This window comes from Pelmatolapia mariae, linkage group LG5, assembly GCF_036321145.2.
Source record: "Pelmatolapia mariae isolate MD_Pm_ZW linkage group LG5, Pm_UMD_F_2, whole genome shotgun sequence".
Classification (NCBI taxonomy): Eukaryota; Metazoa; Chordata; class Actinopteri; order Cichliformes; family Cichlidae; genus Pelmatolapia; species Pelmatolapia mariae.
Window position 1 is genome coordinate 12,284,500 of NC_086231.1, and position 25,330 is coordinate 12,309,829.

Consider the following 25,330-nt stretch of genomic DNA (forward strand, 5'->3'; position numbering starts at 1 on the left):
AATCCTATCCTTTGCGGAGGATGCAGGCGATAGGACCCAGGGGGAACCTAGGAACTTAAAACTGCTTTATTGTAGTGAAGCTAGCGGGAATAAAACGAAGCCAGTAAAGGAACTTTGACATCTAAACCTTAAAGTTAAAAGCATGTGTTTAATGAGCAGTAGTGTGCGTGTATGCCTGCAACTTTTTTGCTTAGTGGTTATTTTATTCCAAAGTAAATACAAGCAAATTAACCACACGGATACTTTAACGTTTAAGGACTCCACATTTAATCATTTTTCCAAACTAAAAGAATCTATTACCAAACGTCCCAAACTGTTCTCTATAGAATGACCACGGAGACGTTTGTTGCCAGTGAGAGAGTAGACTAGATGTTTCCATTTCAGAGGTTCTTTAGGTTTAGAATGATCATAAATGGTTTTTAAAAAATATTTCCCCAATGCTGATACCCAAGATTACACCTGAGGAAAACCCAGTTTTATTGCCCCTTTAGTGACCTCTGCTCCCCTTGTTCATGTTTTTCCCAGTTTGGCCAGTTATTGGTTAATTTACAGCTCTTACTTATTTCAAAACTCGGTCTTGATGGTAAATGGCCATGTCCTGTTTTAGTTTCCATTCAAACGCCACCCTGTTTTATTTTGAAACGTGTCACCGGACATTCAGCACGCGTTAATCCACTCCTCTTTACGCGGGTGTCTGGCACCCGGTGTAATGTGCACTCCTCTCCATTCCTCACCAACTCCAAGTCAGTCTGTCAGAGACCGTCTGAGCGCGCACACAAACACAGAGCCCTTCATACAGTCTCTGGGGCACACGCGCGCACTGACGCGCACGGACACGTAGGCTCGCTCTGTCGGAACATAGAAGACAGGAGAGGAAAGGGAAGGGGAGAGCTCCCATTTATTTGCCCCCAACTTCCCTCTTTGCATCTACTTGTGTCTTTCTGATTCTTCTTATCCACCAATGCAAGGATTTTATTACTCTTATTACTGCCACTGCTGTCCCGAACTAAGGGAAACAACTTTAAGGACCAGACGGGAGTATGTAAAATAATTCTTACTGCTGAACAAAACAAGAAGAAAAAGAAGGAAGAGATGGATAAACGGAGTAATTCTGGCGTTTGGCTGGCAGCTTTCTTCTACTTTGTACTTTGGGGACACACTGATGGACAATTCTTTCCAGGTAGTGAAGCAATTTATTCGTGTGTGTGTGTGTTTTAAATATTTTCAGATTCTTTGTGCATTGGTCGGCTTTGATTCAGTTTGAGTTGAATTTAGTAATAAATGTCACAGCGCTGAAGTTGCTCACATAGGGAGGACATGCAGGGTGATCTGAGCGCTTTGTGATTTCCAGGGCATTACAGATGCATATGTGGTACTGCTGGATAATGTGATAGTAAAGCAACTTTAAACTCAGCACGTTAGTCGCGGAATCTAAACCACTGTTCTGTATGCACACAGAAATCTTTGCATATGAGTAAGAATGTCCAAAAAAGGAAACTGCAATAAATCCCTTGTTTAAGTAATTATTGAGATGGTTTTTTTTAATAATAGTGGCAGTTTGACTTATGATGGACACTCGTCTGAGTTTGCGTCAGCATATGCAGTTCAGCTTCATATGGCTCATCGGAGGTTTTGACAAAGTTTTGGAGCTTTAGGAGGTTTTGCTTTACGAAGCTTACTGTAAGGACGGGCTACATGTTGTTGACGGTTAGAAATGTGTCTCATTTTCAGTTCAAATTATAGTCTACTTTGCTGAAATCACTTGGTTTTAGAAACGGGCTGAGCAGTGCGCTCTTGACTCGGTCTGAGCGCAAAACAGTCAACTTACAGCGTCCCCACACTTCTTTACATAACCTAATGATCACAGATATTTTGACATGTACTCCGGCATGCATATAAACACGCACCTGTACAGCAGTACCATATGAAAAAAGTGCAAATGTTATTTAGAAACAAAGTGAAGAATAACCGAAGTTTCCTTTTTAATCTTTGGGCAATGGACTAAATCTAACAGCAGTTCAGATAGCCGAGTAATACTCCGCTTCTCAAACGGCAAATATACCTGACAGCATATTACAGTAAACATACAGATACACAGTTTAATCTCTCGGAGTTTAAAGCTACGGAATCCTCTTGCAGTCCGCAACATCTCCCCTCCGCAGCCCATACTCAGCATCGCTCTGGCACTTGTTACGCACAGGCGAGGTATGGAGAGTTTTCGGAATCCTTTTGTTTTTAGGGATATAATCGAGTCAGTGGTGATGACGATTATCTTTTTTCAGAAGTGGAAGCTCCACAGTTAGATACAAAGACACGAGAGTCGAATTACAACAGCATCGTTATTACTCCCAAACATCGGATGTATATCATTTCCTGATAAAACACATCCCGAACGAAAACCAAGAAGCCGTTTAGAAGAGATCAACATGCGATTCAGTAATGGAAACATTTAATGATTCTTCAAAAAAAATATAGTCAATATTTAAAATTATAATGCAAGCACTTTATGACACTATCACTCTGCCTAGGGCTGTATCCCCTGTTTTGTATGCTCTTTGATCGTTGAATCTCACTTTTTAACGGTCATGATACAATATGAGACTTTCAAAAACGTCCGCTTGTGTCCTCTGCTCAAACTCAGGAAACTGAAGGTAGACGTGAGATGAAAAAATCCGTTAAAGTCAGCGATGTTTCAGCGGACTGCAGCAGCAACCTGTCTGCTCTGTGTTCGACTCTCTCCAAGCATCTTCTGCTTGGTATTCATGACTTGTACGACTGCAAAAAGAGGCTACTTTGAAGGAAAGACTGGCTCTAAACACTGAGTCCTTCCTCGCTTTATCTTGCCTTCTGTGTTGCAGAGGTGCAGAGCCGCGAGTAGCCTCTCTCCGTGCGTAATGGTGCAGCGGAGGTAACCTGTACTTCGTGCGTTACGATAAAAGAAGTATATAACTGGTCAATTGTGTGTGTTTATGTCTGAATTCAACTAAAAACTTAAAGCTTTGTAAGATATGAGTCTTCATTTCGACAGGCTAACATTAACAGACATGAGGAGAACAAAAGAAAACAGTTTTAAAGCCATAAAAAAGGAAACAGCCTATCCTTCATATAGATTTAAAGCAACTAATGAAACACAGGTGATCTGATCATCAGGCTGTGATAAATGGACAAAAGGCTCAAAATGTTGCAGAGGCTGAAAATATTTTTAGATTTTTGTTTGTTTGTTCGTTTTTTCTAAAGAACGATTTGGAGTCTTTATAATATAAGAATGCATCATCATTCTGAATTGTTTCACTCACATTTTTTCACTTTATTTGCAATTTATTTTATTAGTGTGTGTTCGTGTATATGTAACAGGAGAGAGCAAAGGGACAGTTTTTTGCTTGTTGTTTGGTACGTGCCGTTGGGGGGCGATATTGATACATCCTTGCTATCTGTCGGACAGATTCCCCTATCTCTCTCTCTCTCACACACACTCTCTCTCTCACACACACACACACACACACACACACACACACACACACACACACACACACACACACACACACACACACACACACACACGTTGGATCAGACTTTTTAAAATTATTGTTTTTTCTTTTTATTCCTCTTACAAAAAATGTGAAACGTATTCAGCTATAATGATAATAGACTGAAATCCAATGATGAAGAAAACAATTTCACCCCCCAGCTGTCAGTCACTCTTAATGACATCTTGTAGAGGTTGTAATAACCCTCTAATCCATCCTCATATGGAAGCTGCATTTGTATTTGTCTGTTTGGGGACTTAGTTTTTCTGTGTTTATTTATTTCATACTTTTATTTTTTTTTAAACATTCAGCTGTTCTAGTTGGCGTTTTGCTTAAACCAATGAAATGGCAAAGTCAGTGTATGACTTATTGATAAAGCATTAATAACTTACCTGCTTTCTCCTTACCTATGCTTTTGTGATTTGGGTGAACTGATCCTTTAAAAAGAGGTTCATTTGTTCTTGTGTTTTGCAACAACATTATGTTCAAGAAAGCAGAGGCATGTGTTACTCAAGGCCGTCCTTTCATTTGGTGTGTGTGTGTGTTGGGTGCAGCTGTGCTCCTGATACATGTCTTTGAGCTCCAGTGCCCGCTAATTGTTGAATATCCGGTTGAATCTGGAGGTGATGGGCACTGAGGTGTGTGTGTTTTCAAGGAAACCAATTTACAATTTATATTCCACTTAATTAGATTTCTTTGGCAGCAAGGACAAAAGGGGGGAAAGTGAGAAAAAAGAATGAAAGGAGAAAGGGAGCGACCATGTACTTACTTACTCTTTCTCCTTGACTTGTTTGCCTGTTGTGTTGACATGATAAAGGGATATAGAGAAGTCTTTGGCTCTGATCAAATAAACAACTCTCAATTCCCCAATTAAAGAGCCATTTGTAAGATTAGTGTAGAGACTGCTCTGTGCGTTTTGTAAATGAATGACACATGGAGACCTCTCATATAAGTGAAGTGGAGTAAAAATGTGCAGAGGTGGGGGGAAAAGAGATTTACATGAGCAGAGGAAGGACGTGTAGAATGAACAATGATGAACGTAGGAGTAAAGAAGACGGTGAAATGAGAAGGTCAAAGAACAATTTGGGAAGAGAATGGAGATGTGTGGAAAGGTGAACTTAGGAGGGGGAGGGGTAAGAGAGAGAAACTCAGGGTTAAGAGAGCAAAACGAAGGGGTGGGAGTGAGGAAAGAAGAAAAGGGGAGAAAGAGAGATGCAAGGGAAATATGATGAGGAGGAGTAAGAAGGAGAGTACTCATCTAGATGGGGTGACGAATGAGGCAGCAGATGATATGACCATCCCTTCTTGCAATCTCATCCTTTTGCCTTTGCCTTCAAGCTGCTCTCTATGAATCTTCTCCATCTCCCCTTCTATTTTGAAAGGAAGTGGAGAGGAAGAAAATGGTGGAAATGAAAGAAAAGACAGAAATGGTAAGAAGTAGAGTAACATTCTGGACATGTAAACAAAAGGTAGAGAAAAAACTGAAGTTATAGAGGGGAGAGAAGAGCAGATGCCAAGAACAGGACTGGAGAAGGAAGAGACTGTGAGAGCAGAAGAGAGGACAAGAACAAAAAAAAAAGAGAGGAGCTGTCTAGCTGAGATGAAGAGAGGCAAAGGAGTAAGGACGAGTGGTCGGAGGAAATGACAAAGTATCACAAGACTTCAAGAAAAAAAAACTGCACTAAGTTGATTATGTCTCACTGTTATCGACTGTCTGAGTGGCTATAATTGTTTCCTTTGCTGTGTGTGTGTATGTGTCTTAAAGAACGACAGAGAGAGAGAGAGGGATTTATGACAGGATATCTGTCACCTCATGCCCCACTCTGTTTAGTATGCTGTCCATCCTCTGTGTGCGTGTGTGTCTCTGCCTAATCCACAGCACTTATTCTATTGGCCCGACTAACTGACAGCCTAATAGCAGGGCATGTTGAGTGCTGGAGCATCGTGTGTGTGTGTGTGTGTGTGTGTGTGTGTGTGTGTGTGTGTGTGTGTGTGTGTGTGTGTGTGTGTGTGTGTGTGTGTGTGTGTGTGTGTGTGTGTCGGAAATAGAAAGAGACGGACAGTTTGGTATTGAATGAATGGTAGTGCGTAGTGGAGCTGAAAGAGACCAAAGGTATAAAGAGTGAGAGCAGCCAGTCTCTCCATTCACTAATGTGCACTTAGAAAAAAGAAGGTGTTAATGCAAATGTGCATGTGGTGCAGTATTAGCACGCAGTTACATCAGAAATTAATTTGTATACCCTTGGTGCTGAATGCCTGCTGATGCAGGGACCACTCACCATCCTTAGATGGCATACCACCAATGCTGGCAATAGCCTGAATTGCCAGGCCCCAATTAGCTGGAAGACCTGTTCTAAGTGCTAACATAGGCTTTGGTTAATGCAAATAAATTTTGTGAAATTTCAGCTGATCATAATCTCAGCTGCAGACAAGTTCAGAGGTGGAAAGACAAAATCATTTCCACAGTTCTCATTAACGTCGCGTAAAATTCTCGTACATCTTCCATGTTTAAAAGTCTAGCGAGGAGTACATACAGAATGATTGGGAAAAAATAGTGGGAAAGTCATTTTTTCACCACAGATGTGGTCTGTTTTTTATGATTCTCCAATAAATTTCATTATTAGGATGTCTTTCAAGTTCACCATTTGCCTGAAGGCTCTTTAAACATTTGAGGCAATAATCACAAAGCATCTTCAGCACCATTATACCCCTAGTCACAAAAATGCAGATTATATTCCCTTCCTCTGCATGTTTTCACTGAAATGCAATTTTTCTGTAAGCTCATGGCCAATTATCAAAATTATTGCCTGAAAACAATAACAAAGTTACTCCCTTGTAGGAGGCAAACAACCATGAGTTCCCTGTGGTGGAAGATGGTAGCCAGGCTGACAGTTATCTGCAATGGGGATATTTGACAGTTCAAAGCTGAATGAGACACTATGCGCACTCAACGATGACATAGCTGTCAAATGCAACTCTAATGTAAGGACAAGAAAAATGGGTGTTTAATGGGCCTGAGGGCGAATTGGCTGGTGTGTCCACGGAGCCATCAGTGCACATAAAACTCATTCGTAACAAATGTACAGATTTAGCCATCAGAGATGCGGCCATTTTTCCATTAGAACTACAGATAGCTTTATTAAATGGGCTGAAGATATTTGGTGTAGTGAAACCAAGATGTCTTATAATTTGCACAAGCTGAGCACGAAACGGAGAAAAATTATTTTTCCCACCTGCAGAGGATTTAGAGCATGACTCAGAGGGAGAAACATCTCTCACTTACTCTCAGAGAAAAGTAGAAAGCATGTATAAACATTTTAAAACAAAGAATTCCCTTTATAGTTGAGCATAAACATAAACAGTTAATGCCTTCCCTCATTAAACTAAACTAAGAACATATGGTGTGTATTTCAGTGTATTTTTGTGCAGTACTTTTTGAGTACAAAAGTGAGATAGCAATACAAGCTGAAAAGTTAATATCATCCCAGGACATTGTGTTATTGTAAAGTACCGCATTGTTAAATCTGTAGTTTAAACATATGCCATTCAATTCAATTCAATTCAATTCACTTTAAATAGCGCCAAAGCAACATCAACAAGAACAAGAACAGCAACAAAAACAACAACAACAACAGTTGGCAAGATAACCCCAACAATCAAATGACCCCTTTTGAGCAAGTACTTGGTGACAGTGGGAAGGAAAAACTCCCTTTCAACAGGAAGAAACCTTTGGCAAAACCAGGCTACACTTTTATCACATCCAAAATAATTCAGATTGATGATATTGTTGTATCTATAGAAAAAAATATATAATAAGGAACAACAGTGTAATTTGTAAATGTAAAACAGGTTATAGCTATGTAATGATCATATGTAATGATCATATTCTTGCAGCTCTAACTTAACACTTTTGCTGACTGACCAGTTCACCAGGCAACTTGTCCAAATTTATTTGTAGAAAAATAGTTTGAGGTTGCTTGCCTTGCTGTACATCTTTGTGTGCCACCCACAGGCCCTGTAGAATGTGGAAAGAGTATACAGTTTTTAGGCAAAAGAGTCATATATAATACATGGTATTTCTGCAGTATGTCAGCTCATTACTACTTGCTACAATAGTTCTGGTAAAGTTTGCTGCTGAGAGCAAGCTAAAATGATCTTCAGGCCAAAATGCCCTGGTGTTCCCACCATTTCTGTTTAAATGTGCTGTTAAGATCTCAAATCCAGAACTTAAAAGTTGGATAGCAAAAAGGTATTCTTATTAATATGGTGGCAACATTTTAAACCCACATTATAATCAATAAACAAATGTAGATAGAGTGAAAAAAATAAGTTTACATTCATTATATCTGTTTGGGACAAGTGTAGGTTGAGGTATGCAGTCATGTTGACTAAGTATATCATAAATCATGATTAAGAAATCTCACAAAGATACTCTCATAATTATAATTACTTTTTGGGTACATGCCAGTGACACTGGAATGATTTTCTTTCCCTACCTGAGTACAGTAGAAAATATCATGACTGTGAGCTTTGAAAAGAGAAGAAAAGAGCATTCATTTCTGTGTTCATTAGTCACCTCAAAGCAGCAGAAGATACCACTAACACTTACCATACAGCCGTCTTTCAAGCAGTAATAGCCTAAATAAAATATATGCCTGGTGGACATTGAACTTTCATTATAACAAATTAAACCATTAATTACAGTTAATTCATGCATTACATAAATTATACAAGGTTACGTTTATAGCAGCCTATAAATTATACAGCAGTCATAAGTGATACAACAGTGCATTCAGAAACCTCAACCTTAGAAGGGCATAATGGCATTCCTGATAGAATTCAGCAGCTGGATGCTAGCAGACATAAATGAGCTGGAAAATGTTTTTGTTTTTATCCTTTAGAGGCTGTTAACTTCGGCTTCAGGGCAGGATGGTGCAGATGTTCATCTTCCATGTCTTATTGCACTTTGACTTCACTTTCAGAAGGGAATGCATCAGTCAACATAGCTTTGTGGCACTTTTAAGCTTTCAGGAGTTAAGCGAAAGGAAAATGCAACTCTTAATAAAATTTTGAGTATGAGTGGTTCCTTAAATTTTCAGAAAGCTGGCCCCTTGCCAAAATCGCCCCCACTGTTCATTTGTGAAAGCAGCTTATGGCATGTTGATTAGCTTTAATAATTAAGCATCTTTTAGACACTGTGACACACATTTCATGAAAAAAAAACCTTTGGTTTTGTCACCTTTTTGATGGGTCAGATTTAATTGACTGGTAATTTAAAGAATTACGCTTTTTAACACATGTTTCTTGCTGTAAAAAGTTACTTTTTCATCCAAACAATCATCTTTTCCTAACTCGAGAAGTTAGGAAAAGATGATGGTTAGGCCTGCACCTAACCAACAGGTTTTGGTTGAAATTAAACCATGAATGAAGACAAAACTGAAAAGTTGTCTGACATGAGAACTGGACCTCAGTCTTCTGATTGAAAGTCAGTAGCATGCTGAAATTTCTTTCACAGGGCTAATAATATAATAACCTCTTACTTTGAAATTATTGGTATGCATAGCACACAAAGTTTAATGAGCAACTACTAAATACACAGTTTTTATTTCTACTGAAACATAACTACAACCAACCGAGAATTTTGTCTCTTTAATGTGAGGACACTGCTTTTGAGGTTTTGCCAAAATAACTGATGCTTGTGCGACAGTCTCACCAATTTTTCTTAATTGGCGTGATGTTTCCTCCAGATTAGTTAAGCTTTTATGAAAAGGCTAGAGTGGCCATTTTCCTGCCATGGCACTCCAACTGGAGTAACTGCTGAAGATGAGGGCACATGTCTAAAATGGCAAAACAAACTTGGAGACAAATCAAGTCGTGATTGAGCTGATTAGAATGTTGGAGGTGTAAAACATACACGGTGCAGCGCATTAAAAACTTCCTTCCCTCTAATTAAAATAACTGCTGATTAATGCAAGAGGTCTTAACGATGCTTAACAAGGTTTTGCGGTAATTAATCCATATTTAATAGAAGATGTTAGGCGAGAGAGACTGCTTCGTCGGCTGAATCAACAAGCTTGGGGGTGTGGATGGCAAAAGGAAAATAAAGGAGGAAATGAGTCAAATAAGTGTGGGTAGCAGTTATAAAGACAGTTATTCAATTTAGCTGAAGGAGAGAGAAGAGAAAGAAAAGATATTAGATGACATCTGAGCATCTCACTGTATTCTCAGAGTGACTAAATTTAATTTATGTCAGACTGTGTGGGAGGTTTTACTCAGAAGATAGATACACAGATGTAGTCAGAGGCACTCTCAACTAGTCTATAAAACATTTCGTATAAAAATCTAAATAACCAAATAAAACTTTAAAGTTCAGGATAAAAGAGCCTTTGTAGAATAATTCCTGTTTATTACAACTCGGGTCTTGGTCTCTATTAGTAGTTATGGCCAGCTTTTCTATCATCATCCTTAACTGTATAAAAAAAAAAAAGAAGCAGGGCAGGAAACACAAGCGGTAGAAATAGAAAAAAACATATTAGGAAGAATAGATAACGGCATTCAATAAAAGTATAACCCGAATAGTGTATTCATGGTTTGAGTCACCATATTTCATAAACTGGTTCCTAGCCAATGACTCCGACAGGCTGTGGAGCTCTTTCGACTTTTGCTCTTGAGTCAGTGTCTTTATAGGAATGCATATAAATAACTGAATTCCACTTCTACCACTTTTTATGCCATGCAAAAATGTTATTAGTTATTAGGTATAAAGTCAAGGTTAAAGCAATGTTCAAAATGTGGAATCATGGTATGCCTTTACATGCTATTTATTCACGCTTTCATGATACCTGTCTCTAACCTTGTTGTTGAATACTTTATTGAAGACCAAAAAGAACTCTGGCAAATCAGCTTTAGCTGCAGTTTTGTGTTTGGTTTAGGGGTGAATGGCATGTCACTTAAACTAAAATGATGAGCATGGCAAAACGCATTTGCTAAAAATTTGCAGCTAATATTCTCTCTTTCATAACACTAATGTGGAGACTTCTGCTCAAAGGACCACTGTGCTTAAACACAGGCTCACAGGGGACACTACTAGATTCAGAAAACACCTTACTGTGCTTTAATAACAGCTTAGTAACAGGACAATGTGATTGTCCAACCTGGTCTATGGGCAACTTGTTACATTATTATATGTTCTTCAACATGAATTCCTAACATTATTTTGTGCTCCTGAACACAACTCTTTATCAGTGTGCTCTCATGTGTATTGATTTGTGTCCATGTACACAAAATGAATGTTTTCTACTTTTGAGAGTGGTCGGAGGTGAAGCAAATCATTCACAAGTTCATACATATGAAAGATTTTCCCATCTTATTGTTTCAGGTTAAGCATTAAAAAATGATTTGGTTAAGGTTATGTATTAAAAAAACCTACAGGGTCAGGGTAAGGAAAAGACCTTTTATGGGCTTAAATACTGCTATGTCTTTTAAAGCTTAGTTTTCTTGGTTCTCATGGTGACATCTCACTGCTTTCTCAAGAAAATATAGATGCTTCTGACATGACAGACACACAAATTCATGTTTATTGTCACAAAAAATGCGAAAACTGGTGTCCTTGAGCAAGAAAAATAGACTGCTTTTTTGTGATTATTCAAAATTTTGTTATGTGACTGGACTGGACTGTAATGTACATAGACTGAGGAAAGGCAGAAATAAAAACAGATATTTCAGAAGAAGTGGTCAGAGATGATAAAAAATGAACAGAGCACATGAGATGCAAAGAAACTGAGACTGCAATTCAAAAGTCGAAAAGTATCTTTCTCATGGGGAGAAACTGCACAGAACTAACGGTAGAAAGACAGAAGAAAACTAATTATAAGGGAATATAAAGTTGGCAAAGAAGAAATAAATGAAGATTGACAAAGGTTTGGATAGAGAGGAATGGAGAGAGCGCTAGAGACAGATAAGAGCAAACATCATAATATTTGCCTGGCAGTTTGATTTCCCCTCTCATTATTTACACACAGAAACACACACACACACACACACACACACACACACACACACACACACACACACACACACACACACAGACGAAATACACAGGCTGCCCAATATACACACACGTTGTTTTTTTGACGGAACAGTCTGAAGGTGCCAACCATCTTCTAGTTGTTTACAGACTTTCATCTGTACACACTCTTTCACACAAACAGATACACATGTATAGTACACACAAATGCACACACTTGACTAAAATACTGCCAAGTATACACAACTGTAATCCAGCATCTGCTCTCCTTTATTTATCACTTACTTTTAATCTTTCTCTTCATACTGCATTCTTGATGTGTGATTTTCTTTCTTTCTTTTTTAACAATTCAGCCTCTTTCTTGTTTTTCTCACTCTATCTAAGCATCCTCCCATTCATTCATTCATTTTAGCCTCGCTTCCACTGATTCGGCAGTCCATCTGCCTGTCAGTCTATCCACTTATGATTTCATCATTTCAGCAATCATCCATCTAACTGTCAGTCAAACCAAACCAAAGCGGTGCACGTGAAGCGAAAGGCAAAACACAGCGGTGTAAGTGTTCATGAGTTCAGTGTGAGTGTACGTGTCCAAAGGTGAGTGTGCGCTCAGATGAAATGCTGATTAATAGATAATTGCTTCTGTCATGGGTAGCTACAGAAAATGCTGCTTGGATAAGTGATACAGACGCACAGACAGGAAGACAGACAGGAAAATGGACAGATAGACAGAAAACCATTTCCTCAGCCAAGAAGCATGGCAGCCACTGCTTTACCTGTCACTCACAGATAGAGGTTAGAGAAGTAGGGGCGATGGAAAGAAAGAGATAAATACATAAGTGGGGGAGATCGAGAGGAAGAGAGGGTAAAAGTGAAACCAATGAGGAGGAAGTGGAGGAAGCTGTGAGAGAAAGAGATTTGAGATGAGAGAAAACCATTGACTCTGGAGGATAAAAAGCAGAAATGACAAATGGGAGAATGAGTGGGAGAAAAGAAGGGGAAATAAAGATTGTAGATTGCTGAGGAGGAGGTGCAGGAGGAGGGAAAAGGAAGAGATTAAAAAGTTTAACATGGACAGTGAGAAAACGCCAGAGACAAAGCCTCATTGATGAACACTTTAATACATAAATGTGTTAGTGTTTTTACATGCCATCCTCATGCTTGAATAAGCTGAATAAGTGAACACCTCGCGCTCAGACTGTTGGCTTACTTGTGGTAAAATGGGAGGAAGAGCCTTCAGCTTTCAGGCCCCTGTGGAACCAGCTCCCAGTTTGGTTTCAGGAGACAGACACCCTCTCTACTTTTAAGGCTGGGCTTAAATCTTTCCTTCTTGATAAAGCATATAGTTAAGGCTGGATCAGGTGACCCTACAATAGCCCTGGGCTCCAAGTAGTTTCCCATGATGCATGTCTCTTTTTCACGCACCTTTTTCTATCACTATGTGTTTACACACCACTCTGATTTAATCATTAGTTATTAATCTCTGGCTCTCTTCCAGTGTGTTTTTTATCTTTTCTTGCTCCCCTCACCCCCAACACAGCACAGCAGATGGCTGACCATCCCTGAGGTCTGGTTCTGCCAGAGGTTCTTTCCTGTTAAAAGGGAGCTTTTCCTTCCCACTGTTGCTAAAGAATTGCTCAAAGATCATTGTAGGGTATCTGCTTAACAATATAAAGCACTTTGAGGCGACTGCTGTTGTGATCTGGCACTATATACTGTGAATGAAACTGAATTGTTGCTTGTTGCATAAATTGCAGAGTGACCTTTTCCATCAGGATAGTCTAAATCTAACCGTAGTGCATTTTTATACCATGTCAGCCTGTCTCTAAGCTGCCACTGCTGAACGCTGCCACATGTAAGTGCATATGTTTTCTGCTTTTTGTAAAGTCATATAAGTACTAGCACTGTGGTCATTACTCAAAAAGTAATTTATTACAAACTGTTACTTTAAAAAAACGTATTCCACGAAGAAAATAATTTGCTACTCTTTAGATCACATTTCTATTAGGCTACATTTCTACACTGGGAATGTAGCCTAATGCCAATGTAACTGACAGCAAAGCTGGTTTTCCCAAAGAAAGCTTAATATAGAAATATACCGAGGTGCATCAATTAATGTTTGAAATCACTGATAATTAGGATATCAAGTTAATCAGTCAATCATAATCGTGTTGTTTATTTAACTCCAAGGAGACAATTCAGGAAGTTGTAAGTTCTTTATAGGGTCATCTGTGCACCTTTAAATAGAACTGGAAAGAATTTTCTTCCAGGATGTTGTTCTTCCCATTCTTCTGTTATCTAGAACACCCACAAATCCCAGTGGTCATATTTTGTGTGAACGGAGCCATTATACAACAATTATGAAATAGAAGACTTTGTTTGAAACATAAATAACCTGTTTTTCTAACAGATGAAAATTTGATTGCTTGTGAAAAGCTACAGTGGCACAGAAAAACAAGCAGGAAAAAGGGGGCAGATATATAGGAAGACACATCAACACAGACGGAGTGATGATCTATATTTGATCTGCGCCTTTGTTCTTTGTACTATGTGAGGCAGTTCATGAAGTACGTCTTTGTTACTAAACATGCTATAAATAAATTCACATCTACTCTGCCCGGTGGACAGTTAGAGAGCAAAAGGCATTTTAACTGTAAAGAACATAGAGCTTTTCTGGCATATTTTTAGATTAAAGCAGTAAAGTTTTTCCCAATAGACAGATGTGCAAAAAACTGAGAGAAAGAAACAAACAGACAAACACACTAATAAATTCTTGATTTAATAAACGTTCTAGTTCTTCAGTGTTAAACTAGAACAACAAACTAGAGCTTCTTCCTTCCATGTAGTTTTTATTGTAGATTCTGAACAAAGACAAAAACCTTCAGCAATACAATACGTGTTTACTGCAAGCAACAGAGATGACAGCTATTTGTCATGTTGTACTACAAGCTGGAAAGGAAATTTCATTACTGTGCAGCCCATTAAATGAATGGCAGAATTCTGAATTGTGATGAAGTGGTGAAAAGTAAGAATAGAGGTTTGTATTACAAACTGCTTTTTCTGCCTCCCACTACAAACTTTGAGACAGGAATAGGCTGCGGCGGGTTTTACTACTAGTTGAGGATAATTGCGGAGCAGATGTTGGATGAGACTTTGTTGATGACTACTGCTGAGTTATGAGTCATGACTAATTATGAATATACTTTAAGTCCTCCATGGTTGTATGCAATGAGATAATGGCCCATTAAAACACTCTTAACATGCATGGACCCGCATGAAACAGGTGCATGACCCATTTCAGCTTCACAAGTGTAGTTTAAAACAGTCTCATCATTTTAAAGCCCACACTCAAGTCCCCGTCTATAGCTCCATCAACAGATTGGGACTCCTATTTGTAAAATGTGTCATTCACAGACTTTGAGTTATCCCCTTAATTGTGCACAATACTCCGGGTATATTTAACAGCAGACGTTAAAATAAGTGTTAATGACAAATTTTCCAGAAAAATAAGAGAAAAATCTGTATGTTAAAAAAGAAAACAAATCTAATCAGAGACTAACATGCAAGCAAGAATAATTCAGTCTTGCCAGTTTGGGTATGAAATTTGAAAATATTTCAAATAGTAGTTTTCTAGGATAATACCATGTATACTTTTATTGCTCAGCATGGCATAGCTGTCCATTTTGCAGCCTACCCACAACTAAGTGGTTTGTCAGTGGAGTAATAGTCAGTGGCATGGTATGATGAACCCAAGGTGATGGAGACATGTCATGCCCCCATTACTTGTGATTTTAGCACTTTGTCGTTTTTAATTATGTTCATGTAACATTTTCTTTTCATGCAAATAGTAAATGTACATGTAATTATTTCCTAATCTGCTGTTTCATAAACATTACTTTGTGTGAATTTGTGTGCAATGGTCAAGTTACTGTGTACAATAATAAAACCATCACTGTATGAACATTATAAATGACTTCCATAACTTTTGTTACACTGCTGGAAAGAAGTACAGGCTGTAGCTATCTGAGCACCACAGTCTTATTCTATCAGGCTGTCAGTCTGTAGCCCAGAATAGCATGACTCACAAAGGAGCAACAAAACCCAAAGAAATGCAATACCAGCAGCAGCAGCAGCCAACTGTGTCGACCGTGTCTGTACTTTAGAGCAGATATTAACTGTGCCATAAGAGCAGCCTTTTTCCCTTTCTAAAGATTAGAGAGGGAAGAGATAACAAGAGAAAGAAGAAAAGAAGGTGATTAAAAAGAGAGCTTTATAGATACATTGAGTTGGGGTGGCAGGTAAAAAAATCAAATGAAAGTGTAAGATGTAAAATGAGAGCGATGACAGGATTAAATGAATGAAGATGACAGAGTAAGAGGCCAAAGAAGGGGAGTGATGGAGAGTATTTGGAGTGACAGATAGATATGTTTTTGTTTTTAGTAAAAAAAAAAAGAAAAGAAAAAAGAAGCTATAACTAGTTTTTGATTAATTAATGCAGTTTTCCCAAATCTGCCTTGTACCAGCGATGCATTCCTATTTATTTGCTCATTCAACTTGTTTCACTTTCACTACAGTCCAAAAGCATGATCTTAGCTCGCCTGTCAAAACTGTAATACCAAGCACACATGCCCATTTGTTTCTCAGAGGATCTCTTCATGTCTAGTGTTGACTGCTGTGAGGCAAAGAGAGCAAGAGCAGGGTAGGCTATGGGAGAAGATAAAAAGAGAGAAGAGGAAACTCAAAAGAGCAGCAAAATAAGGAGGGAACGATAGAGATAAAGAGAGTGTATGATAAGAGGAAAGTGTTGGGTATTAAGAAATAGTAGTGCAAGTGTAAGCCATGGATGGTAATGAACTACCCTGTTGCTCAATAGACCACCAATCTTGGCACTGAGCCTGTGTGTGTGTGTGCGTGTGCGTGTGTGTGTGTGTGTGTGTGTGTGTGTGTGTGTGTGTGTGTGTGTGTGTGTGTGTGTGTGTGTGTGTGTGTCATTGGTAGGAGGAGGAGACAGCTCTGGGATAGTAACAACCCCCTAGTCTTATTCCTCTTGAGGTCCTATTAACCTTTACTCAACATTCGCAAGCACACACACACATTCACTCACACACACACACTCACACTCACACACACACATTCACACACACACTCTCTTCTTGACTATCCCACTCAGACACACACCCTCATGTTCTCTTTTGTTTCCCTCTGTCTCACACACATACACACGCATCATGTCCTTACTAAGGAGATTTAAGAGCTGGTTAATTGGTTGGCTGAGGCTAATTTTCTGCTGAAAGTTAATGCCACCGTCATGCATGGCTCCCTGTGGAGAGAGTCCGACTTGGCTGGCTTTGTGTGTATGTGTGTTTGTGCTTGTATATTATGTGACTATTTTTTTAGTTGTGTCCTCCACAAGGGTTGCTAACTGGCATATAAACTCTTATCAGCTCCTATCGAGTTCCCAAACAAAAAGTTGTTGTGGCACTAAGTGGTTGGACAAAAGTAATGTTTCCACTTACATTGCTCAGAGGAAGCAGTAGGGAGGCGTATATTTACTGGGGTGGATGTAATATTAGTCTGACGCAAAGGATCTAGTGCCAAAGACTTTAATTGGAAATGCATTAAGCTCAACCTGCTGTTTTTTTTCCAAGGTCCAGCCCTCTCATGAAAACTGCCAGTTTAAAGTCCTCCATATCCACCGCAGCCTGTACAAAAAGTATTGTGTAACAGCAGGGCCCCCTGCCCCAACTTTCAGCAGTTCACTGAAGATTTCTGTGGCAGTGGGCTCCCATAATTCCACTTCCTCTTCCTTTCATGGTGTTTTAACATTTTTGTCAAATTGTAAACAAAAAACAAAAACAAAAAAACCCTGCTTTTGTGGATCAGGGGCCCGTTCTTCGTACCTCGCTAAGTAAGTTAGCCGGATTCGATGCGTAGCCCCTTTTAAGCCACCCAGTGATCTCAGATTACTTCATCCAGCTATACTAATCGTCAACAACAGGTGTGTTCGGAGAACCGGATTAGCGAGATCAAAGTTAGCGCGATGATTTGATCTTGGATGTGTCATTTGATCTTGGATGTAGTAAGCGAGGTACGAAGAACGGGCCCCAGGTCATTGTATCAGAGGTGGGCTCAGACTCATCCATATCAACTGTCATTCTGTACCTCTTCACATAAAGAAAAAAATATCAAAGAAAGGAGATGATCCTATGAAATGACAGCGAGTGGAGAAATGTCCCTGCCAAGTGTTGTAGGAGAGTAACATGAAAATATCAAGAAGACTTCTACTTGGGTCAGAAAACGGCTTTGGTGATATTTTACAAATATAGATTCATCTTTAAAAAAACAACAACAAAAAGACATACACTCTCAGTAAACCACAAGGCACTGGCAAATACACAACAGTACAGCAGAACAATGTACAAAAATAGGTTTGGAGGCAGATGAGAGAACCAAGATGCTTTTGTCAGATGACAGAAATGTGACAGCAGCGTCTTGGTTCTGTCACCAGAGTACTAAAAAGTCAGGCATTTTAAAAGGCACAGTGTTACAGAGGAACCAACCACTACCAACCCATTAAACCCATGAATCCAGCCAAGAAGACCTATGGGTGGACACTCAGAGCTCCTCATTGGAACACTACATGCAAAAAAGTGAAATAAAACTAGACTAAGTTCAATCAAAAGGCTGAGGCTGCAACATCTAAATTTTCAGTAAACAGAATTAGATAAAACTGAACCATTACCACTACTTTCAACTGTAATTAAGGTCAAGCCTGTCCATGTGTTGAGAATTTACATTTGATTTTTATTCTACCAACTCCTTTCAACTCTTACCAGGGAGATTATGTCCCAACACAAGGAGGAAACAAAAGCTCTGGCCAGATAGTAGATTCAAACCCAGGACCTTCAATGCTTACTACAGTGATATTGTGCTTCCCTCAATCAGGGAGCATTGGCATCAATTTCAGAATGGTACTTCATGTACAACAGTAGGAGAACAGCTATATGATACTGTATGTGTTGCTGTGGCATCATCAGGAAACAGAACTACAGCTTTGGGATTCAGAGCTAAAGGTCAGCAGTCATGTACATCACACACACGCACGCACACACAAATACACACACACAGAACAGAATATAATTAAAGACTGAACAGAAAGTCTTTCAATAAGTTCCCCATTGTTCCAGATATAACTCAGCAGTTTAAGTTGAAGAATCCACAGTTTTGAAGCCAAAATGCCATGAAACAGATAATTTTTTCCAACATTCATGAGGTTGTGTTTGTCCCAGTGATAGTGCGCCTTCCTGTTGTAACATCCAGAAGAAATAGTCAGTGGGGACAAACTGAATTATGGCATGTGCATCCATCCATCCCACTGTCTTGCTACAAATAGGTTTTAAAAATGCTATTTTTTTGGCAACAAAATCACAATGCTGACCCATGAGCTACCCACCACTGTTTCTTCAAAACAGCTAAATGTGGTAGAAGTATAAGGATGAAAGAGTTACTAAGAGAAATTCATTCCACACAATCTCTGGACTGGACTTTAATAGTTGTAGTTTCACCTTGCAAAGACAGATGTCTTTGAAGTGCACATGCAGACCCTGATGTCCTTTTAGTACGGAATAAGTATCTTACGTAATGGCAAATGCAGAACGTTGTTAGTCAGATGGAGGTAAGCTATGCAAAAATGCAAATGCAATAAAAATGACATGCAAATGAGATATACCCTTAGTGAAAGACTGGGCTGAATGTTTTGACTATTGTTTGTGCTAATGAAGTAATCAGACTGATGTGCTAAAGTGGAGACTAAAGTTAATTGAATTTTTTTTTGAAGATTTGATTGTGGCTATTATCAGGTGGCTTCTGACAGACAGAGCTCACGAGAGAGCAAAGCACAGAGGTGACAAAGGAATAGTTACCGTGATAACATCTGCATACAATGCATATTTGTGAAGAGATTTTTAATTTCCTGTTTTTTTGCTTTTCTCTATCTTTGTTAAACCTTATAACAATTAACCCGAAGAATTTCCCTCACTAACCCACTCTCTTTGTTTCTCGCAATGTTGAGTGTGGAAATATTGAATTCAACAGGGCCTCAAATAAACTACTGTACTGCGGTCTTTGGCAAGGTTACAGGCAAGGACAGCAGTGAATGTGTGGATGGCTGTATGTTTGTAGATTCATGTGTCTACTTTAATGTGCCTTTCACATGTGAGTGTGTGTTTTTATATATAAAATCCTACAGGTGACTGTGTGTGTGTGTGTGTGTGTGTGTGTGTGTGTGTGTGTGTGTGTGTGTGTGTGTGTGTGTGTGTGTGTGTGTGTGTGTGTGTGTGCTTTCCCTCTGTAAAAAGAAAGAAGATCAGAGTGTGTAGTGATGAATAAAGCTGACACCAGGTCTAGAGGGTGTACCAGCGCCTGCCTGTGTGTGTTCGTTCCATGACCTCCAGGCAGTGTGTAGGAACACAAGTTCAAAAACTATTTCCCCCTGAAGTCATGGATGTGTGTTAGACATCCTCTACAAAATCAAATTTTAAAAATTGGTGTGTACTTGTCCTTTCCAGCAATTTGCTTTGAAACCCCAATGGTTTTTATTAAAACACATTTTTGATTTTCATTTTGTTTACTGACATGTGCTAAGGTTATATTTTGGGTTGTTAATGAATAAATAAATTGAATAAGGATTGATCTAATATTTTGGGTAAAAACAGAGAAGCAGGATGGCAGCATAACAGTGCTCATCTGTGAATGTTTATGTAAAGAGGGGGTTGGGTGGTGGTGGTGGGTGATAAATGGCTTTTGTTCACAGCTTCACACACTGGGAGTGATTGAGCGTATGTGTGTGTTTGTGCACGCTTTTTACTTAAAGCTGTAGGTCCGTGTGTGTGTGTGTGTGTGTGTGTGTGTGTGTGTGTGTGTGTGTGTGTGTGTGTGTGTGTGATTGGCAGCAGTAATTGGTGTCTAGTTCGGAGAGGAAAACAGTGAATACATACAGTCATGGAATACTGATAGATGCTCTCTGGACTGAATATCAAAATGCACACACAAAAATATAAACACTGAACCCTTATACCAAAAAGTCAGCCAATAACATTGATGTATATATATGTTTTATGTGCTCTATATGTGCTTTTTCTTTGTTCTCCTCTCTCTGTGTTGCAAGCAATGTCATTAAGTGATTTTCTTTTCCTTTCTTTTTGATTCTCTAAAGTAAATGGGGGTTTGTCCGGGATATCCAAACGTGATGGAAATGGTAAAGCTCTGGTCATTTTTAAGTCAAGCCAAGTTGAACTGCTTTTCAAAACAGTTTAACATACCTTTGTAGTTTAGATTGAACAGTGCTTGTACACACACAGGGTACACAGAGCTATATTAGAGATGCTTACCTTTCCTACTTATTACGCTTCACATCAACGTTTTAATCAGTGTTAGATTTTAAAGAAGTATATTTTTACTACTTGATACTGTAACTGAGCTAAGAAAACACAAAGCAAAATTTAGGATACACAACATGCAGAACATTTAGAAACATTCACAATTCACATACAAATAAAAGCTACATTACATTGAAGTTATGTGAGGGACAGAATTACATTTCTAAATTCAGGTAGTGGAATTGCTTTGAGATGAAAATCTCAGCATTGTGCACGCTGAACATGTACAACTTTTATGTGGACCTCATGTTTAGCCTGTCTGAAAAGGGGAAAAAAGCACAGTAGGACCATACTCATCCCTGCAAAGTCATTGTATCAAACATTTCAGAGATCATTCACACATTATCCCCTTCTTTGTTTGTTAAAGCTGGTATTTTCTGAAGACTTGTCATCAGTCATCTCTCTTGCCCTCTCTCTCTCTCTTAATTGCTATGTAGTTTGGCGGCAAAGAGCATGCAACAGCCAAAGCCAATTGTTAGCTTAGCTAGGCTGCATAAAGGTTAGATACTGCATTAGCATTTAGATGAGTGAGAGACTCTGAAAAAAGAGAGCGAGGGAGGAAAGGATAGAGAGTAATTATACCTCGCTCTGTGGTTCATTTAAGTGATTGGTGGAAAGTGTGTGTGTGTGTGTGTGTGTGTGTGTGTGTGTGTGTGTGTGTGTGTGTGTGTGTGTGTGTGTGTGTGTGTGTGTGTGTGTGGAAATATGATAATTAATTTTCACACATACCTGCTTGTAATTTCTTTATGTGCTATGGAACATTGCTCACCTGTGCACATGTGTATGTGCTTGTGTGTTTGTGAGCATCTATTTCTCTCTGTATTAATTAGTAACATCAAGTAACTCTACCATTATAAATAAAGTATTGCTGATTACAGACATTTTTTTTTTTTATTTTTGTGGTTGAACTATGATTATCCACATAGGAAACTATAAAAAACATATGCATTAGCATATGCACTCTCACTGCAGGCTGTGAAATTCTGCAGTTTCTTTGAATTGCAGGAGTAGCAGAGATGTGAATACAATGGCCTTCATTTACTCAGAGTGTGTAAATTGTATGCACAAGCTTTTCATGCAGAAATCTTTACTTTATCAATATTTCTGAATGTGGATTTGTTCATACTTTGTGCCTCTTACCATGTGCACGAACAAATTGTTATAATGGGGCTGTAAATTACTACTACTACTTTTACTACTCCTAATATTACTAGTACTACTACTACTGGTTATTGTTTACAGTTTTCAGCCTCAGTGTGGCTTTTTGGATTTTGACCATCATTCTGGTGAACCATATTTTACACTTCACTTGGAGATAAACATGTTTTGTAATATCAAGGAATGGGAGCATTTAGATGTATGCAAATGACAAATTACACAATACTTTTGATTCTGATTTAGTTATGTACATGTGTGCAATAGTAACAACTAAATAGCCTAGTGCACATGTTTCGTTAATCCAAAGTTTTGAAAACATGTTGTTTTTTTTCCACAGGAAAATAATTTTCACACACATATACTAGTAAAGGAGGGCCAGTATTCTCTGGCTTCAGTGCCTTCAGTCACCAGATTCTCACACTGGTTTGGTTTAGGTGCCAAAACTACTTAGTTAGGTTTAAAAAAAGTTTGTGGTTTGGTGCGTCTCAGTGTTAACCCTGTGTAGACACTAAAGTATACTTAGGTACAGACACTAATGGCGTGGCAGAAAAACAGTATTTGATACTCTGTGAATACTACCGGACTGTATCAACTTATCCCATACAGGTTGGACATTAAAAATAAAAAGAAATGGTACAACAAAAATGTAACAAAATCTGACTATTGGAATGACTGCACATCTAGGAAACACACACACACACAGATCCACAAACAGTTGATAATAAGGTGGTGTCAATAACACCTTGCAGCTACATGACATTTGCAATTAGAGGATTTGCTGCACGTTTGTATTCGCGAGCGTGCCATTGAGAGTGCAGGTTAAAGGTTAATTCCCATTAATACAGACTGATAAACTAGACCTGACTTATTGATCGCTCTCTCTTTGCTTCTGGCTTCTACCTGTTCTGCTTTTCTCTTTCTGCCTTTCTCTCAACACCTCACAATACTCCTCCTCCTTTGTATCCTTTGTATCTTTCCTTTGTAGGAAAGAAACAAAAAATGATGTTATTAAGAGAAAAGGAAACTGAGAACAATAAAAATTTAAAGAGAAATAGCATGGATGTAACAGGCTATCGGGTGATAGAAGTTGGGCTGGGAGAAAGAGATGATATAGGCCTGGATTTTAGATAGAGATAGGTGGTTGTGGCTAGCACTGTCATCTCCCAGTAAGAAGGTTATTGTTTTAAGTTGACTGGATGTATGAACCTTTCTGTGTACAGCTCTCCCTTCAGTTACATAGGCTGTAAATTAAGTGTAAGTGTGAATGGTTGTTTGTTTTTTGTTTTTCATTTGTACTTTACTAATGGACTAGTCGGGGTTCTACTCTGCCTTATGCCCTATGTTGGCCGGGACATACTCCACTCCCCCTGGAACCTGCAACCTCTGAGGTGGATAAACAGTTAAGAAAATGAATGGATAGATTCAATGTGATTATAGTAAAAAATAAGGGGTGCAACGATACTCATATCGATATTGAACCGTTCGATACAGTGCTTTCGGTTCGGTACGCATGTGTATCGAACAATACAAAATTTTTAATTTATTTTATCAACTTTTCTTCTGACATGTTGTCTGTGTTGAGAGCTCAGTGGATCTGCGTTCGACTACTCCGCCTAGGCTGCACTGTCGAGCGCAGATCCACTGAGTGCAGCGCAAGCTAGCAATACAGAAGCTAAGCTCGTTGCAACATAGCAAATTGAACCTCCCCCACCCTCATTCAGATCTGGCCTTTGGAACTATTTTGGTCTTCATGTGAAGTATGACCCTGAAGGTAAGCGCGTCATGGACAAAAGTAAAACAGTATGTCGGATGAGCCACGCAATGCTCAATTAAGTGGGTGGGAACTACTGTGTTAGCACAGTTTGCTCATTAACGTGTTGACGCTGTCCAGCCCCACACACGGGGCGATCTGCGGTAGCTCGTTAACGGAGATTTGCGGTGTTGTGGCGTTAACGTCATTTCAGATTAACGCTGACAGCACTAGTGGGAACACAATGAATATGACTGCACATTTACTCCGACATAATCCTAGTGCAAAGACAAGCGGAAGCAGACAAAAACAACAAGCACGCATGCTACAAACTTTACCCGAGTCATTTAGACCGCCGTTAGCACATGATTCTCCTTATGGGGACCTGATATGTTTAATATGCTGCTGAGAATATACCCCAGAAGAAGCGTATAGTATAGCTTTTATTTTGGAAAGAGCCATTTCTCTGTAATAAACTCTCTTTTCCAAAGATGAGGGATTTCTCGATCAGATATTTATTTTTTTATTACTTTGTCGTTTCAGCAACATTAAATTTAAAAACTGTACTTTTGAATTAAAATATATATTTATAATTTTAATAAATGACAAATTAAAAAGGCATGAACATTTTTTTGTATCGAAAAAATATCGAACCGTGACACCAAAGTATCGAACCGAACCGTGAATTTTGTGTATGGTTGCACCCCTAGTAAAAATGTATAGTGATACATTCATGTGCTTTCATGTTTTCAGCAAAAAAATATTGTTTGTACATGCAGGCACTTGAAATTGCATTCCTTTAGATACTTTAATGTGTATCTATGTGTGACGGAAAGATAGATGTAATGCTGCCTAAAGTATTTGCAGCTGGCAGTGTGTTGATGGATGACTGCTGTGCCCAGTTCACAGATGATAGATTTAACAGCCCTGATAGTTGAGCCCAATTATGTTGGTAGGGGGTTCTTAGGTTTGTGTGTGCCTGTGTGTGTGTTTGTCATATTGTATCAAATGAGCAAAGGTTAATGGAATGAATTATGGAAATGTGTGGTCAATTCTTTTCTGCTCTTGTTAAATACCTATTTAGTACAAGTGCTTATCACAATTTGGCTGCTTAATCTTATTTATTTATGATTGTATTTTTTTCTACACTGTGTAAAATGTGACTTGTTGACATTGTAGGTTGTTTTTCTTCAAGAAGCCTGTGGTCAAAGCAATGCTTCTAATTGTTAGTTTACTTTAAATAAATGCGTAATATTGTGTGTTTTAATGAAACTTAAACTAATTTGAATTTTGATTTTTTTGTGACATAGAAATTTAGATACTTCTTTGATGTAATGTGGTACTATGCAATCAAGCTCTATTTCTGTCACACTCCACCTGATCTGCCAATATATTTACTGAAACAAAAGCTAGACCCAAAAGCTAAAATAATAAA

General features: G+C 38.7%; 1 protein-coding gene across 12 annotated transcripts in view; it reads left to right on the forward strand.

Annotated features, from left to right (window-relative positions):
• The first annotated feature begins 743 nt into the window (after positions 1–743).
• The window catches only part of ptprt (protein tyrosine phosphatase receptor type T), a 304,970-nt gene continuing 280,383 nt past the window's right edge, over positions 744–25,330 (forward strand). For all 12 annotated transcript variants that reach the window (XM_063473709.1, XM_063473699.1, XM_063473701.1 and 9 more), the window contains exon 1: positions 744–1,180. In XM_063473709.1, the coding sequence (XP_063329779.1) occupies positions 1,093–1,180 (88 nt within the window). In that variant the 5' untranslated portion in view covers positions 744–1,092. The remainder of the gene's footprint in view (positions 1,181–25,330) is intronic.